Source organism: Megalobrama amblycephala, linkage group LG12 (assembly GCF_018812025.1).
Source record: "Megalobrama amblycephala isolate DHTTF-2021 linkage group LG12, ASM1881202v1, whole genome shotgun sequence".
Taxonomy (NCBI): domain Eukaryota; kingdom Metazoa; phylum Chordata; class Actinopteri; order Cypriniformes; family Xenocyprididae; genus Megalobrama; species Megalobrama amblycephala.
Window position 1 is genome coordinate 20,334,941 of NC_063055.1, and position 16,554 is coordinate 20,351,494.

General features: G+C 35.9%; 1 protein-coding gene across 1 annotated transcript; it reads left to right on the plus strand.

The window, feature by feature from the left end:
* Window positions 1–453: 453 nt before the first annotated feature.
* ccdc22 (coiled-coil domain containing 22) lies at window positions 454–15,550 on the plus strand. The gene is made up of 16 exons (XM_048209539.1): window positions 454–797; window positions 938–1,115; window positions 2,398–2,530; window positions 4,124–4,230; window positions 4,770–4,854; window positions 5,056–5,225; window positions 7,071–7,283; window positions 8,198–8,389; window positions 10,388–10,507; window positions 10,682–10,798; window positions 12,299–12,400; window positions 12,834–12,941; window positions 13,093–13,188; window positions 13,740–13,799; window positions 14,196–14,270; window positions 14,369–15,550. Exons 1-16 carry the CDS (start codon window positions 748–750, stop codon window positions 14,480–14,482), a joined length of 1,920 nt encoding a protein of 639 aa, XP_048065496.1. The 5' UTR covers window positions 454–747; the 3' UTR covers window positions 14,483–15,550.
* The last annotated feature ends 1,004 nt before the right edge of the window (window positions 15,551–16,554 follow it).

A 16,554-nucleotide genomic window follows, 5' to 3' on the forward strand; every position in this document is an offset into this window, starting at 1 on the left:
TGCAATTCAGTATAGGCTAAAAGGAAATGGATAAAACACTGTAAATTATTATTGTTGTAGCCTAATACATTTTAATAGCCTGTTGTTTTCTGAAAAATACTTAAAGGAATAAAAATCTCTGAGCATTATGTTCTGAATTCATGTCGAGTTTAAGGATTATTTAGTCTAGTAGTGAAAATCTGAAGTAATTACATTGACGATAGGTGCATTTAGATCAGTATCATGTGCTAATAAGTCTAAAGTCATGATCTTCGGATTTTCTCTCAAGCCTACAAAAACATCTCAAACATTTCAATTCGCTCCTGGTGGACAGCGCACGTGCTTACGCGTCGGTCTCGTCACGAGACCTGAACGCGCTGTGAATGTCGGGAACTTGAGTTTTATATGAGTAGTTCAGTATGGATGAGTCAAATATCTAAAACTTCATGTCCCATGGTACACTGCGTCGGACACTCCTAGGTAATGACTTCCTCTCCAGAAAAAGCAGATTTTGAAGAGACTGGGTGAAAAAAACTGTTATTTTGACACGCCGTTTTGTTAGAGGATGTGGTAAAAAGCACTTTATGGTTCATTTGAAACTGCGTTTTGAAATGTAACCATGGCAACCGAACGGTCGTCCTGGTTAGCAGCCCTGCACAGGCTGTAGTGAAAGCGATGCTGAGGGTTAGCTGAAGCCTTATGATATTCATTTGCCTTTAATATTGTTACGGAAGACAGTCGAACAGCTATATCTGATCTCGTTCCGTGATGGAAGAAGTCGATAGGATTTTAATTCACTCTCTAAGACAAGCGGGCACGTAAGTATCCAAAACCTAACAGGTCTCTACAGTTGTGACAAGTCATTTCCTCCCTCTTTGGAGTGATTTGCATCTTGGGACAATCCAAACTTATTTTATGTCCACGTCTGTGTGTTTGTAATCACCTCATCATCTTCCAGAGACATTGATGAGGATGTTCAGAGTGTGAAGCAGTTCACCAGTGAGCTGATCGTGGAGGCGGTGGTGAGATGCCTGCGCGTGATCGACCCTGCGCTGGGCAATGGATTGTCCCACTCGCTCCCCCCTGGCATGTCTGCCCGCTTTAGACTGGGCATGAGCCTGGCTCAGGCCTGTCAGGTGAGAGACACGGTGCCTGGACGTCATTCTGTGTGCAGAAGTGAACTTGACCCCTCACACCTGATTGAGTCAGCTGACAACCAGTGAAAATGCATTGATTACTGGTGATGAATAAGCACTTTTGTTTCGTTTTTAAGTTTGAATAATTGTGGTACAGTTTGGACAGTTAACGTTATACCTTGTATTTAAATTATGATTAACTTGAACGTTTTTAATGTAAAATAAATGGGTCCTTTTACTGCAGACATTTCTCTGCAGTTGATCTTACACCATTGCTTTAGTCTGTTGTGATGTAATTTAGATAACCTTTAAATGTGACACAATAAAATATTTTTTTATTAGAGTAATATTGTTTAAATATCATCAGTAATTAAAGGATTAGTTCACTTTCAAATAAAAATTTCCTGATAATTTATTCACCCCCATGTCATCCAAGATGTCCATGTCCTTCTTTCGTCAGTCGAAAAGAAATTAAGGTTTTTGATGAAAACATTCCAGGATTTTTCTCCTTATAGTGGACTTCAATGGTCTACAAACGTTGAAAGTTGAAAGTTACAGTTTCAGTGCAGCTTCAAAGGGCTTTAAATGATACCAGACGAGGAATAAGGGTCTTATCTAGCGAAACGATCAGTCATTTAAAAAACAAAAATGTAAATGTATATGCTTTATAAACACAAATGATTGCCTTCCAAGTGGTTCTGCCAAAACCGCACTTTCGTATTCTTCAAAAAGCTTACGCTGTACTTACTACGCCTTCCCTATTTTACTTGCGAAACAAACGCAGCGGCAGTTACATTTTTTTTCCGTAAACTGAAAAGGGAAGGCGTAGGACATACAGAGTAAGCTTTTTGAAGAATATGATAATGAGGTTTTGGTGGAACCACTTGGAAGGCGATCATTTGTTTATATAAATCATATACATTTAAAAAATTTTGAAAATGACTGATTCGTTTTGCTAGATAAGACCCTTATTCCTCGTCTGGTATCGTTTAAAGCCCTTTGAAGCTGCACGGAAACTATAATTTTGAGTCCATTGAAGTCCACTATAAGGAGAAAAATCCTTAATTTCTTTTTGACTGAAGAAAGAAAGACATGAACATCTTGGATGACATGGGGGTGAGTAAATTATCAGGAAAATTTTATTTGAAAGTGAACTAATCCTTTAACCTTTTTCGCAGTTTTGTCTCATAAGTAGTTAGTACCACACTCTATAACTATTACAAAGTAGAGACACTTTGTTTGATGTCTCTGATGTTATTTTTGCTTTGATATATATGTTTAGGATGTGGGCTTTAAAGGGGAAATTGGCTACCAGACATTTCTCTACAGCAATGAACCAGAGATTCGCTCTCTGTTCATGTTTCTGGTTGAGAAACTGCCCAGAGAGAGTTCAGAGGCCTCTGACCAGCCTGCAGGTACTTTTGACTACTGATTTTTACATGTATTTGGCATATACTTGAAATGAAACTTTGAAATTGAACTCTGCATGAAATGAAAATGCATTTCTAAATGCATCTTATTGATCTTATTTTGAATGATTCATCCATGCATTTGTTCCTTTTATTTTGCGCTCATAATTTTTAATCTTTAATCTTGATCTTCTGGTGAAAAAAAAAAAAAAACTTCTGTCTGGTGACATTTAGTCTGCTTAAACCCTGCCCCTTTCTTATCAGCCTTAAAGGGATAGTTCACTGAAAAATGAACATTTTGTCATTATTTTTTCATCCTCAAGTGGTTCTAAATCTGTATGAGTTTCTTCTGTTGAACACAAAAGAAGATATTTCAAAGAATGTTGGTAATGACACAGTTGATGGCATCCACTGACTTCCATAGTATTTTATTTTCCTACTATGGAAGTTAATGGGTGCCGTCAACTGTCTGGTTACTCACATTCTTTAAAAATATATTCTTTTGTGTTCAACAGAAGAAAGAAACTCATACAGATTTAGAACCACTTGAGGATGAAAAAATAATGACAAAATGTTCATTTTTCGGTGAACTATCCCTTTAAGCTTGCATTCAGATCTGCCTCCATCTAACCAATAACCGATGAATAAAACCAAGTCCCTATGTTAATTTTTTTTATTTTTTGATAATTGCATTTATCCAAGTTTCACTTGGATGTACATCACAAAGCGAAAGAAAAGATCTGTCAATACTTACGTTTCTTTAACACCATGATTTGCAATGCAGATAGTAAAACTGAAATCTAGCGACTAGTTCTTTCTCAAAAAGTACATAAGCCTGTTTTATCCATGGAATTAAAAAAGGTAATAGCAACTTTTTATGTCATAGTTCTGACCTTATTTCTCGCAATTAATGTTAATGTTGTGCAATTTTGAGTTCTGAGAAATCTGTAACACACACCTTCATAAATACCAATTAGAATGAGTAAAACTTGCCTGAGTATCTTTCATTCCGCATTCAGATCTTTCCCTCACAATAATGTCTGATGCAATAGTGATTTGCAGTGATTCACCTCATTAAATCTGGTATGACTCAAAGTTTCCATCGTAGATTTTCAACACCAGAGACGAGTTTTTGTCAGTTTAATAATAATAATAAAGTGGTGTGGTTGGGTTGTGTTCTTCATGCTGGGATAAAAGGGTAATGTGATTAACTAGAGTGTTAATCTAACAGCTTAAAGTGCTGATTATGTCCAGCTTTCATCAATAAACTAATTTTTTTCTCCCTCAGTTCTTCTACATTAATTCATTTAACACTCTTGATTGCATAAAACTTGCTTTAAAATGTTTTATTATCTTGGAAAGAATCCAAAGTCTACTTCAATTAATAGCTTGTTAACTCAATCATAAACTCAGTGGGAATCCGTGCAGACTGGTTCAAACTCACTATCGCAAACATGTTTTTCTTTTTTCTCAGAACAGTTTGCTTGCCTTTGTGGCGTCACATGCTGCTCCTGATTATTTGATTAAATGAATATGTTTAATGAGGCTAGTCTCTCAGAATAGTCAGAATGTTGTCTACATTTTTATCTCCTCTCTTAGGGAAGTCTGCATTGTTGCAAAGAGCAATTGCTGCTCAAATAAAAGCGCAATTGTCAGTGCCTTGGCTCCCTCCGTCCTGTAGACTCCCCATTCATCGAAAAACACAGGTACCACAACATGCCTACACCTAGAAATCCAGGGCTAAGGCTTATGCAGCACTCTAGATTTTAAAAACATTAATAGATTTTACTAATATAATTGTAGTTATGGTTCTCGGTGTGAACGGGCCTTTGCTCTAGTAACTCTACAAATATTCATATCATATATGGTTAAAGAATTTATACAATACCGTTCAAAAGATTTTTTTTATTGTTTTTGAAAGAAGTCTCTTATGCTCATTGAGGCTGCATTATTTCATTAAAAGTACAGTAAAAACAATACAGTTTAAAATAACTGTTTCCTATTTTATTATGTTTTGAAATGTTTTTCATTCCTGTGGTGGCAAAGCTGAATTTTCGGCAGCCGTTACACCAGTCAAATGATCCTTATACAATAATGTATGTAATGTAAATGTATAAGCACAACACTGATGCTTATAGCAATGGTTAAATAAGAAATATTGTCATGATACATGTACAGTTACAGAGGTGAAACTGCTTCCAAGCTACCTAAGTAACTTGACAAATGTGTGCAAATCTAATTTCAGAGTTCCGGCCCGTGTCACAGTTTCCGCGCCCAGCCGCTGAGCCTCCCATATTCAGTGAAGGTCTCTTCCAGGAAACAGCCAAAAGGCATGCTCATTTTCATTTACTTAACCCAGCAAGCCCCCTTTGGTTTGGTGTGATATGTCTTATACATTGTGGTATTGCCCTTTTTCCCACTTGCCCCTGAAGTGTGACCACATCTTTGGGGAATTTAACAAAAACCGAATTTAGCTCTTATGATTCATTTAGCTAACATTGTCTTCGATGATTCTTTGTGAATTCTCTCAGAGGTGCAAGAATACTGGAGGAATTATTTGCTGCCTGTCACCTCCCAGCCTTCCCAGCATGCCTCAGTGCCAGCGTCCCTCCTGGAGAACCACATCTCTGAACTTAGTGCCGCACAGGAGTGGGAGAATGAATGGAACAGCCAAGGCCTCCTGTCGAGACTTACACCTGAGGTTATTCTATTTCCCCCTTCAAGTTTAAAGGGAGAGTTCAGCCAAAAATTTAAATTGTCATTATTATATGAGTTTGTTGTTCAGTTATAAATTTGACATCTGTCCTAGGTATCCATATTATTCTTGTTCATAAATTCTTTTTTATTTTTTGATGTTCATTTTAAATTTAGTTTAAAATTCATTTTACTAATATATAATATATATTTTTATATATAATATATATATTTACTAATATATATTTTATTTTATTTCAGCTTTATTTTTTTTATTAGTTCCGAATGAATGATTTGTTTGTTTAATCATAAAAGAATGGGTTGAATCAGTTTTAACGATTCATTCACGGCTGTTAGTTTCTCACAGAAAGCTTTTATATGATGATTTTTTGACAGCTCCACTCCTTATTCACTTTCCTTATATTGAAAAATTGATATTCTTTGCAGCCTCAGCATGACGTCTCTCTAGTACGAAGTCTAGGTTCCCTGTCTTGATAATAACAATAACACTAGCATGTAATTATTTTTGCTGCCGCCCTGTTTTCCTTCATGGAGTCTCTGGTAAAGGCATGTATCAACATGAGGCTGGAACACAGAGATGTCTTTCACACAAGTGTGACATTTAGCATGTATGTGTCCTGTGACTGTACTGCTGCCCTCTCGCATCTCAGTTCCACATTCTCACCTCACCTGCCCTCCTACTTATACACTGGCCTATTGTCTGACCCCGAGACGTTCTTTAAGGATCCAGCACATATTTTATGTGTAAATCACAAGGCTTTATTACTTATTTCTTATTAACTTATTTCTCTTTACTGTTTTATCTGCAGTGCTTTGAGAATAGTAAATAAGACAGAAAATAACCACAGCACATTTAAGATTTATAGTTTATTTAAACTGTCAAGATTTACTAAATAAACTGTATTATTCAACTAAAGAGATATGATTATGGTAACAAGGATTTAATTTGGTGATTTAAAGTCTTGTACTGGAGATTGTGATTAATTTAAAGGATTACTGGACTCTACAATTACCAACGGACCTACCAATTTGGGAAGGTCCAAATTGCAGTTTCAGTGCAGCTTCAAAGGGCTCTACATGATCCCAGCGGAGGAATAATGGTCTTATCTAGCAAAACAATAGGTAATTTTCTAAAAATAAAAAAAAACGAAATAAAAAATTACAGCCTTTTTAACCACAAATGCTCATCTTACACTAGCTCTGCGATGCGCCAAGCATTATGTAATCACGTTGGAAAGGCTGTGCATGACGTAGGCGGAAGTACCAAGCAAGTGTTTACAAAGCGAATGTGCAAAGACTAAGTCAAACGGCCTTTACCAAAAAAAAAAAGTAAAACAATGATGTCCAACGATTTTGAAGTTGGAGGAGAAAATGAGATGGAGTTTTTTGCCTACTACGGTACTTCCGCTTACGTCACATGTGACCTTTCCAATGTGATTATTTAATGTGTTGCGCATTGTAGAACTAGTGATTAAAGGTTAAAAAGGTGGTTTTTGTGGTTAAAAAGTATGTAATTTTTAATTGTTTTAGAAAATGACCCTTATTCCGTGGCTGGGATTGTGTAGAGCCCTTTGAAGCTGCATTGAAACTGCAATTTGGACCTTCAACCCATTGGTAACTGTTGGAATCCACTATATGGAGAAAAATCCTTGAATGTTTTCCTCAACCTTAATTTCTTTTCGACTGAAGAAAGAAAGACATGAACATCTTGGACGACATGGGTTTGAGTAAATTATCAGAAATTTTAATTCTGAAGCGAACTAATCCTTTAATCATTTTAATTCCTTGTTCTCAGTTTGTTTAACTCACTCTTGTTATCTTGTCTCTTCAGGAGTACCGATCCAGGAAAAAAGCTCGACTGCAGAAGCGGATTGAGGAGCAGCTAAGAACGGCAGCTCAGCCTCGACCTGACACACACGGAGCCACGCGCTCGACTTCTGACCTTGCTGAGTTGCTGCTGTCATTCGGTGGTGCTTCCACTGGGGGAGATGTGCTGACCAAAGGCACACGCTTCACCCATACAGAGAAATTCACCTTTACACAGGTACCCGTCAGAATTTGTTTACTCAAACTGTGATGTGCCAAGGTTCCTACACACACTGGAAAATCTTGACATTTCTAATGCTGTTTTCCAGTCATGGAAAATTTAGTACATGTCATGGAAAATAAAAGTGACATGACTGTGTTACTAACAAGATTATCTTAAAATTTTAGTACTGCAGCTTTTGACTAAGCTTGCCAAATGTACTAGAAATATGTGCCAAATGAAAAAAATATTTTAGACAAATATTTTTCGTATGCTAAGTGAGAAACAGAGTGCTAATATGTGATAACATTTTGTGTATTGACTGACTGTAGATGTGTTGCACTAAACACACACACAACAAACAGGCCTGTCAATAGTCTGTCATGTAATCTGGGCTGAGACAAACAGAGTATTAATAGTTCTAATAATAAAATATGCTTTCTCAATGGGACTCTGTGATTGGTCATTACAGTTTTTCACTTTACCTTTCAAACACAAAATTTTTATTATTATTATAAACATTTATATAGTAATAATATTCATGGGTATTATGCTGATTAATGGGCTATAATACAGCTTTTTTTTAAACCAATACATAAAATTAAACACAAAATTAATATTATATTTATCAATTATAAACAGTTTATATAGTAATTCATAATGTGTATTATTTTATTGCTGCAGTCTAATGATTATTTAGTAAACGGTTATTAAATATGCATATTGGTTATTGGACACTTGTACAAAAAGTATAAAACATCAGTATTTGTCAATTTCTACTTGAATAACTTCTAGTTATTTTTTACATTATTAAAAGTTAATTTTAGATCCTTTATCCGGTTAATTTAATCTACTTGGAGATACATCTTAAAAATTTTTAGGCTCTTAGCTAAAAAGCCAAATTAAAGTAAAAGGACAATTATTTTTTTTAGGAACCTGAGAAAGCAGCCCAGCAGATGGCAGCAGCAGCAAGTGCACTTCCCAGCTCTCACCAATCAGAGGAGGACCTAAAGGCCCAGCAGGAAGCAGAACTTTCTGCTCTGCAGCAACAGTTGCAGCAATTGTCAGTCCAAATGGAAGAAGTGGGCGGAGACATTAAGCAGCTCACTGTGTCCATCCAGCAGGTAATGACCAATCAGATAAAATGAAATGTGATACTGACAATATATCACATTACATATTATATATCACATTTGTAGTGATGTAACAGTAATGATGCAGGGAAATATTAAATTCTCAGATTTCAAAGGGAATTGGAGAATAAAGGCCGAATATTGCGCGTGATTATCGCCGACGTTTAACGCCTTGTGACTAAATAACGGGCGCCAATGTGAGTGTGCACACCGACGTGAAAAACGGCAGGCGTAAAAGCATTATTTTTTAAAAAACGCCTCTGGTTCGTTTTTTTGGTTTGACACACCACCTTAAAAACTGGCAGACCAATGAGAGTGGCGCTTTTGTTCAACGTGCATGGAGCTGCTGAGGTTACGGTAAAACATGACTTGGTGGCGCTCAAGCACAAAACGGTCTTGCCGAGCACAAATTGATACCAAGGCGACGAAGAGAAAGTAAATAGACGAGGAAGAAACACAACAAACTATCCCTGCGTCTCAAACAGCTCCCTAGCTCCCTAGGTCCGTGTATCAGTAAACCGTGTAAATGAACGTGGCCGACTTTCTGATCAGTGCCCTGACTAGTGAACTAGGGAGCTGATTGAGATGCACCCTACGGGTGCTCTACTACTTCTTGGCCACACCAACAGAAGTGTATTATTTCTGTATTTTTACTCTTTGTTTTTTTCTTTCACATTCAAGAAATATAGTTGAGAATGTCTATTTCATAAATATGTTTATTTGCACTACCGTTCACTTGCACTACGTCATTAGCTGTGTCTGAAACCGCTCCCTATCCACTATATAGTCCACTATATCGGGTGTCGGCCATTTTGTAGTGGTGTCCGAATTCTGAGTGAACGACTTCATTCCCTACATTCGTTCACTACTTTATACCCACAATTCTCTCTGATTTCGAGTGTAGATTCGATGTACACTTGCTGAAGCACTATTTCCCAAAATCCAATTTTTTTAACCTTTTCTTTTTTTAATTAATCACTACTTGAATAAAACCTACTAAAATGTAGGGGGACATTATTATATAGATGAATAAAAAAAAAAATGAAATTATATTAATAAAAAATATTTTCATTATTAAAATATATTATGTAGGCATTAAATCAATTTAATGTGTTTTACTAACAGCAATGTGTTTTAATATTTTGCGGCACTGTTAACTCATTAATCTTTAAAAGATGATAATTTAGTGGATGATTTAAAAAAAATCGTTAATCATAGGTAGCGTATTCAAATCATAACGGTCGCCTGAGGGCGCTCAAAGACCACGTAATCTGTGAGCGTGAGAGTTTCTAACAACTTTATTAAAAAGGATAAATACATGAAATTATGTACACTTGTTAATGTGTTTATTTTTGTTTGCAGTATTTTATAGTATTAAATGATTATGAACACATTAAGCATGACAAAAAATTACAATACAAAGCTGGCACGTATGATTACAAAATAAAGTCATTATGATTGTTATTGTTATTAACATTATTTTATAATGTAAATAACATGTAGTATAAAATAGTTTTAAAGCGTGTCGAGCCGTTTCTGAGATCTCCGACGCACAGTGTATACGTCAGCGTCCGAATTCACTCACTTCATTTCGTTCACTCCATACAGATATAGTGCACTCAAATGCCATACACTATATAGGGATTAGTGAATGAGTGAACGAGTGAGCGGTTTTGGACACAGCTATTGACTTATTTGCACTACCGTTTCTGACTACCATCTCTCACATGTCATGTCTGCATTTTTATCTTTAACTTTATTTATTTCTATTATTTGCACTACAGTTAGCACAAGCGCCACATACTGTCAGGGAGTGAATTTGCATGTTCACTCTGCTCATTGCCAGTGAAAATCGCTTGGGTATGAACACAAAAAAACGTCTCAAAACGCTGGCGATAAACGCGTGCGATATTCGTTCCGGTGTGTACAGGCCTTAAGTGAAGCATTTTTTCAATAACTAATATTTTTGCTTTCCGTTAATGTATGCAGGTGTCCGATGAGTTGCAACAGAGTGAAGTGAGTAATGCCGAAAAGGAGAATTCAGTCAAAATGAAAAGACAGACCATTGACCTGCTGCCTGACGCTGAAAACAACCTGCTCAAGTTACAGGTAAACGCGTCACACCAAGTACACACCTGTACCATCCCCTCTGACTTGATGGCAGATAAAAATAAAAACAGGAATAACTGTACAGTGCAAACAGAATTAAACCGTATGTAACTATGCTGTGATGACATGTAATGACATGTTTCTCTTCGTCTGTCCTGTGTTTGTGTTTGGTAGAGTCTGGTAGAGGCCAGCTCTAAACGAGTGATTCATTTGGCCTCTCAGTGGGAGAAACACAGAGTCCCGTTGATTGACGAGCACCGCAGGCTAAAAGAGCTGTGCAGCAACAGAGAGGTACCTTGTGTTACCCTGATGTGTTCTACAGCCTTATAGCATCTGCACTCCTGTCTAAACAGCCAAATATCTAGATATTAATAATTGCAGTCATTTTAATTATCATCTCTGATTAATTAACAGGCTTATTCATTGATCCTACATAGGTGTAATAATGAGAAATTACGAATTGGGCTGCGCGTTTTGGTTAAAAAGCGATTTTTCTGAATAAAATTGCAATTAGGATATAAAATGCGATTTTATTTTATTAATTTATTACACTTATTTTTTTATTTTAAATAAAGCTTTAAAGTTTAAAGCAATAACGTTTGCTGTGCTTGTTTTTAGGGCTGCAAAATTTGGCCCAAAATGTTGTGATTATAAATTATTATTAAATATAATTTTTTTTTTTTAAATATTATTATTACTAAATAGAAATATTGAAGTAAGAAATATTGATATTGTAATAGTTAAGTGTAAAATAAAAAATGAGTATTTAAGAAAAATAATAATAATAATTTTATTTTGCAGTACAATTGTAACATTACAATTCTAATATGGCTGTATTAGGCCCCGTTTACACTAGTGCGTTTTAAATTTAAAACGGCATTTTAAAATCAAAACGATCCTCGTCTACACTGGCGTTTCCAAAGTGTTTCAGAAATGATCTCTGTCTTCACTACATGACCGAAAACGCTTGTCACATGACTGTTCATGCACACTGGGCATATGCGTGCGTAAAAGTGTAAACCGTTGCCTCTTGCGCATGTAGGTAGCTGCAGTATTTAAAAAAAAAATACAGAGTTTAACTGCACAATGGATGCTCAAAATGACAAATCCAGCAAAGATTGCAGTTCAGTCTCCATGTTATTGTTCACACGGTTGTCAAGGATACGCAGAACGAACATGGACAGCAACGGCATCGTTTTCAAAAGTCTCAGTTTTTTTCCTTTTACACTGAAACGCAACCCCGGCGTTTTCAAACTAAAATGTGCTCTGCAGCGGAAAGGAAAGTCTCCATTTTCGAGGGTCAAAAATGATCAAATGTTTCAAATGTTTTTATTTTGGCAGAAAAAAACAGGGAGTCCTTAAATCTTTTCTTTTGTTGACAACAGCCGGTTTATAAACTCTTCTAATTACAAGTTTGGGATGTTGGGTGATGCATGTTGTATTTCCAAATGTACGTTATAAGTGAGGAAAACTCAGAGCACAGGCAGAGATGAGTCCATGTGGAGCATAAACTCTACATAACCTGCAAACATGAGCTGTTTTGAAACACTGAAAACACTGGATCATCAGCTGCTCGCATGTAAAAAAAAAAACACAGGGACTGTTTCACTCTAAAACACAAAGCACATATGTAATTAAACCAAAGCCTTTTTTGATAATTGCACTAACCCATATAACATTTTCCATTTTGTTATAATTAATCGTGCAGCCCTAAATTTGATTTTGACTGCTTTTATTTATTTTATTTTTTTTGCATTCACGAAGTGACCGATTATGTAAACTTTTGCTTAGTCTGAGTCCTCCAGGAAGCTGTCAGAGATCAAAGACCTACATGACAAAATCAGACAGTCTGCTGAGGAGGCCAAAAAGAAAGAAAGTCTGTACAAGCAGCTGGTATGTTTTAATTTTTCACCCCTCCCCTCTGCTTTTCAGTCATCCAGGAAATGCACTTAGCACTACACCATGTCCTAACCAGTCACAGAACAAAAACAAGTGTCGTATGCCATCTGTCCCACGTACATGAGGTTTTGTTAGCATCAACCACAACCACCATTTGGTTTCTGTATCTGCTGCATATCAGCATCTCTATATCAGCACCTTTATATGAGCTGTGTGACCTCACCCCCCTTGGAATCTGTATTTAAAGTGTGTGTATAATAATATGCATTACATTACTGTTTATTAAACATCAAATATGTTCTGGTTTGGACAGGCAAATAAATGTACACATGGTTAGGACATGGTCAAAGAAAGCATTTAAGTGTTAGATTTGTCTTATGATCTTTATTGTTTGTTGGTTCAACATTCAGCAAATGTTTTTCCACAGCTAACAGAGTATGAAACACTGTCTAAAGATGTGTCACGCTCAGCCTATACCATGAGGATCTTGGAGATCGTAGGCAACATAAAGAAACAGAAGGAGGAAATCACTAAGGTCTTTGTTGGAGTTCATCCTTTATCTAGCCCACAATAAAATACTTCATCTGAGTTCATGACCTGTGTCTACAGTCGTCAGCTTTGTGTTTGAAGTTGGCTGGTCTTCAGAAGCCTTTTGACCTCTGACCCTATTAATTGACCCCCTGTAGATTTTGTCGGACACAAAGGACTTGCAGAAAGAGATTAACAGCCTTACTGGAAAACTGGACCGAACGTTTGCCGTCACAGATGAACTGGTGTTTAAGGTGAGTCTTATATATTGTGGGGTCCAAAAGTCAGGGGGGGGGTTTTCCAAATAAAAAAAGTAAATATTTATACACTACTGTTCAAAAGTTTGGAGACGGTAAAATTTTCACATGTTTTTGATTAAAAAATTTAAAAAATACAGTAAAAAACTAATTTTATGAAATTATTGAAATGTATAATATTTCTATTTTAATATATTTTAAAACAGTTTATTTCTGAGGTGTTTCTAAAGGAAATTATCAATATTGAAAACACTGTACTGCTTAATATTTTTGTGAAACCCATGATAATTTTTTAGGATTCTTTGAATAGAAAGTTTAAAAGATATATATATATATATATATATATATATATATATATATATATATATATATATATTTGTAAGATTCAGAAATTTCTTTACTGTCACTTTATGATCTGAATAAAAGTATTTATTTCTTTCAAAATAAATTCTTATTCATTTTATGTTAATGTTTTTAGGTGAACATTGTTTTTTATTTTTAAAACATTGTATTCAGTATTCAAACACTGAAATCTTTTCAAACTGCAGGATGCCAAGAAAGATGAATCTGTCCGCAAATCTTACAAGTACTTGGCTGCCTTACATGAGGTATGTATCTGCATATCATTAAGATGATCCACAAATAAATATTATAAAACATATTTATTGATGTTGTCACTGGTCTTGATATTTGTCCATGAATAAAATATACTGTGAAATGCAGGTACTGTGTTCAAAACGCATTCTTGTCTCATGTGACAAGCCCTGCAAAAGGCAAGCTGCTTGTGAACCTTCAAAAAACATTTTATATAACAATGGCACATAATGTGGTGGCTTGTGCTCCTTAAGCTCTGGCCATTAGCAGTGCTTTAGTCCTTCTGTTCAATCTCTGAACTACACAACTCAACTTGAGTTAATGCCCTTGGTGACTTTTTACAGGATTCTGGCTACTTGTTCTGCAAAATAATTATCATTTTAATCATTCTATCATTTCTATGCTCTCAGAACTGCACTCAGTTAATTCAGACCATTGAGGACACGGGAACCATCATGAGAGAAATCCGAGATCTTGAGGAGCAGGTGTGAAACCAACTCATGTTTAGATGCATTTTCATTTGTTAAAACTAAGCAAACATTTCATTGTCACTTTTCAACTGTGTGATTCTTGATTTTTGTAGATTGAGACCGAAAATGGAAAAAGAACAGTTAGCAATCTAGAGAAGATTCTTGAAGACTACAAGGCCATTCGTCAGGAAAACTCTGCCCTTGCTGCAAAGATCCGGGAAGGTTGAGTCGTTGCGCCGTCCATGTTTGATAATACCGCAGAGCGAAAACCCACCCTGCTGAAATGAGTGCTGCTGTGAGAGACGTCAGTTTGGCTCCCATCTGCGTCAGCCCGCCATCAGAAATAATCCTCATCACATCAGCAACTTTCAGCTTTTACTGAGGGTTTGAACACAGGAGTTTTTTGCATCAAAATGACACAAATTTGAAGAAATGTTAGTTAAAACTAATTCTGATCATTGTGATGAGATTCTGTTTTTAACAAAAGCTTGGACTGCAATAATTTGAGAAGGACCAGTCCCACCGCTTCAGCTGGATAAGACAACATCTTTGTTATACGGTGATAACCATATTATGTACATGAAAGTGTCCGTTAACAGTGACCTCTGATTGTTGTTCTTCGTATGGGTTGAGCTGCTCATGAACATTACAAGATTCAGGTGATTTGATTGCACTTGGAGAATAGTGGGCTGATAACAACTTAAAACACTCATAAACAGCTTGCCTGTTTCGTATTAAAGCATAAATTTGATATCTGTTTGTTTGGCTCTGATGGATCCATAGAACTGTTAAAATACTCCTCATTTAAAAGTTTTATTGTATTTGAAATCTGTGATAGAGAAGTCTGTCAGGCTGACTGTAGGAAAGCTGTGTAAACACATTTAAGTGTCTGATTGACTAACACTGATGATTGTCCCAATCAAACTGGTTTTCAAAGTTTATGCCATCTTTGAAATGTTTGATTTTAGAGATTATATGGAAAAGAATGTTTTGTAATTTACCATTACTTGTATACATCTGCTCAATCTCTGAACATGATGTTCTGATATTTCACCGTTTTGCCAGCAGTTGTTATTGTCCTTTAAAAAATTGCCTTTTTCTTTTGCAAAATATTTTTGAGAATGAGGTATTTGACCCTTTGACTTATTAGGGTAAAGATTGACATTTGATGTAATAATTAGAAATCATAGGGTGGAAAAGTCTAATTGCGAATTTATATAGAAAAGAATGTTTTGTAATTAGCCATGACTTGTATACATTTGCTCAATCTCTGAACATGATGTTCTGATATTTCACCAGTTTGCCACTAGTTGTTATTGTCCGAGGAAATTAAGGTCGGATTGAATCTGACAAAAACATCACATTTCACTCCAAATGAAGAAAATCAATGTATATATATTTTGCTTTAATGAAACCTTACAATAGTTTTAAAAAGGTAAAAAAAAAAAAAAAAAAAAAAAAACCCACATATTTTAATATTTATTTAAAAAAAAAAATTATTGACAAATGTTTATATAATTGTCCTGATAATACTGTAAAATTAACAGGGTGGAAAAAATGAACATAATGGAAACAATCCTAAAAAATAATCTGGGATAGTGACAAAACGCTCTCTCTGTGCCACACCCTATTCAAATGAATGCTGTAATTAATCTGAATACATGCAACAGTTATTTCCGACATGAATGGCAACATTTTACATTCTTTATGTTTCTTTGCTGATTAGTCCAGTAAATGAGTGTAAAACGTGCCTTTGCTCATACTACTACAATACCTTATCGACTAGACAAGTGTGCATTCCGGATGGGCTCGTAAAAAAATCCATTTTGCCTATCTGCTAGGATAAGAGAGTCGGATAAGTCGAACATATGATTAAAGGTGGTAATTACATCAGTCTTTTTGTTACTGCACTAAACCCTGATCATAATGCAGTTTGTTTCAGTGTTTAGGCTGCAGCGCATTGCTGCAAGCAAAGACGAAACACGCCAAGCGTAAAACAAGACCACAAATGCTTCCAAAATATCTGTTTTTCAGGGAGGCCCAGTGTCTTCTTTGGTCACACCATGTACGTACATAGTACATACCAGCGTCTCCAGCTCTAGAAACAAAAAAAACGTAAGCATATTCAGTCACGTAGCACATGTAGGCAGTTGCTAGGTAGTTTGACCAATCATAAGGCATGAAATGTTGCAAAATTTTCTTGAAGAAAACGTATTGGTTGGACTGGCATGTAAACACGTTTTCCTCCTGAACCAAACCCTAGATGAGGGATGTAGCAGGACCCACGTCTTATTGGTTC

Bases quoted from the DNA above. Each gene is read 5' to 3' on its own strand.
- ccdc22 (XM_048209539.1), top strand. From the start codon at position 748: ATGGAAGAAGTCGATAGGATTTTAATTCACTCTCTAAGACAAGCGGGC. The intron at 8,390-10,387 runs GTAATGACCAAT...TAATGTATGCAG, and splicing joins TCACTGTGTCCATCCAGCAG to GTGTCCGATGAGTTGCAACA. The intron at 13,800-14,195 runs GTATGTATCTGC...CTATGCTCTCAG, and splicing joins ACTTGGCTGCCTTACATGAG to AACTGCACTCAGTTAATTCA.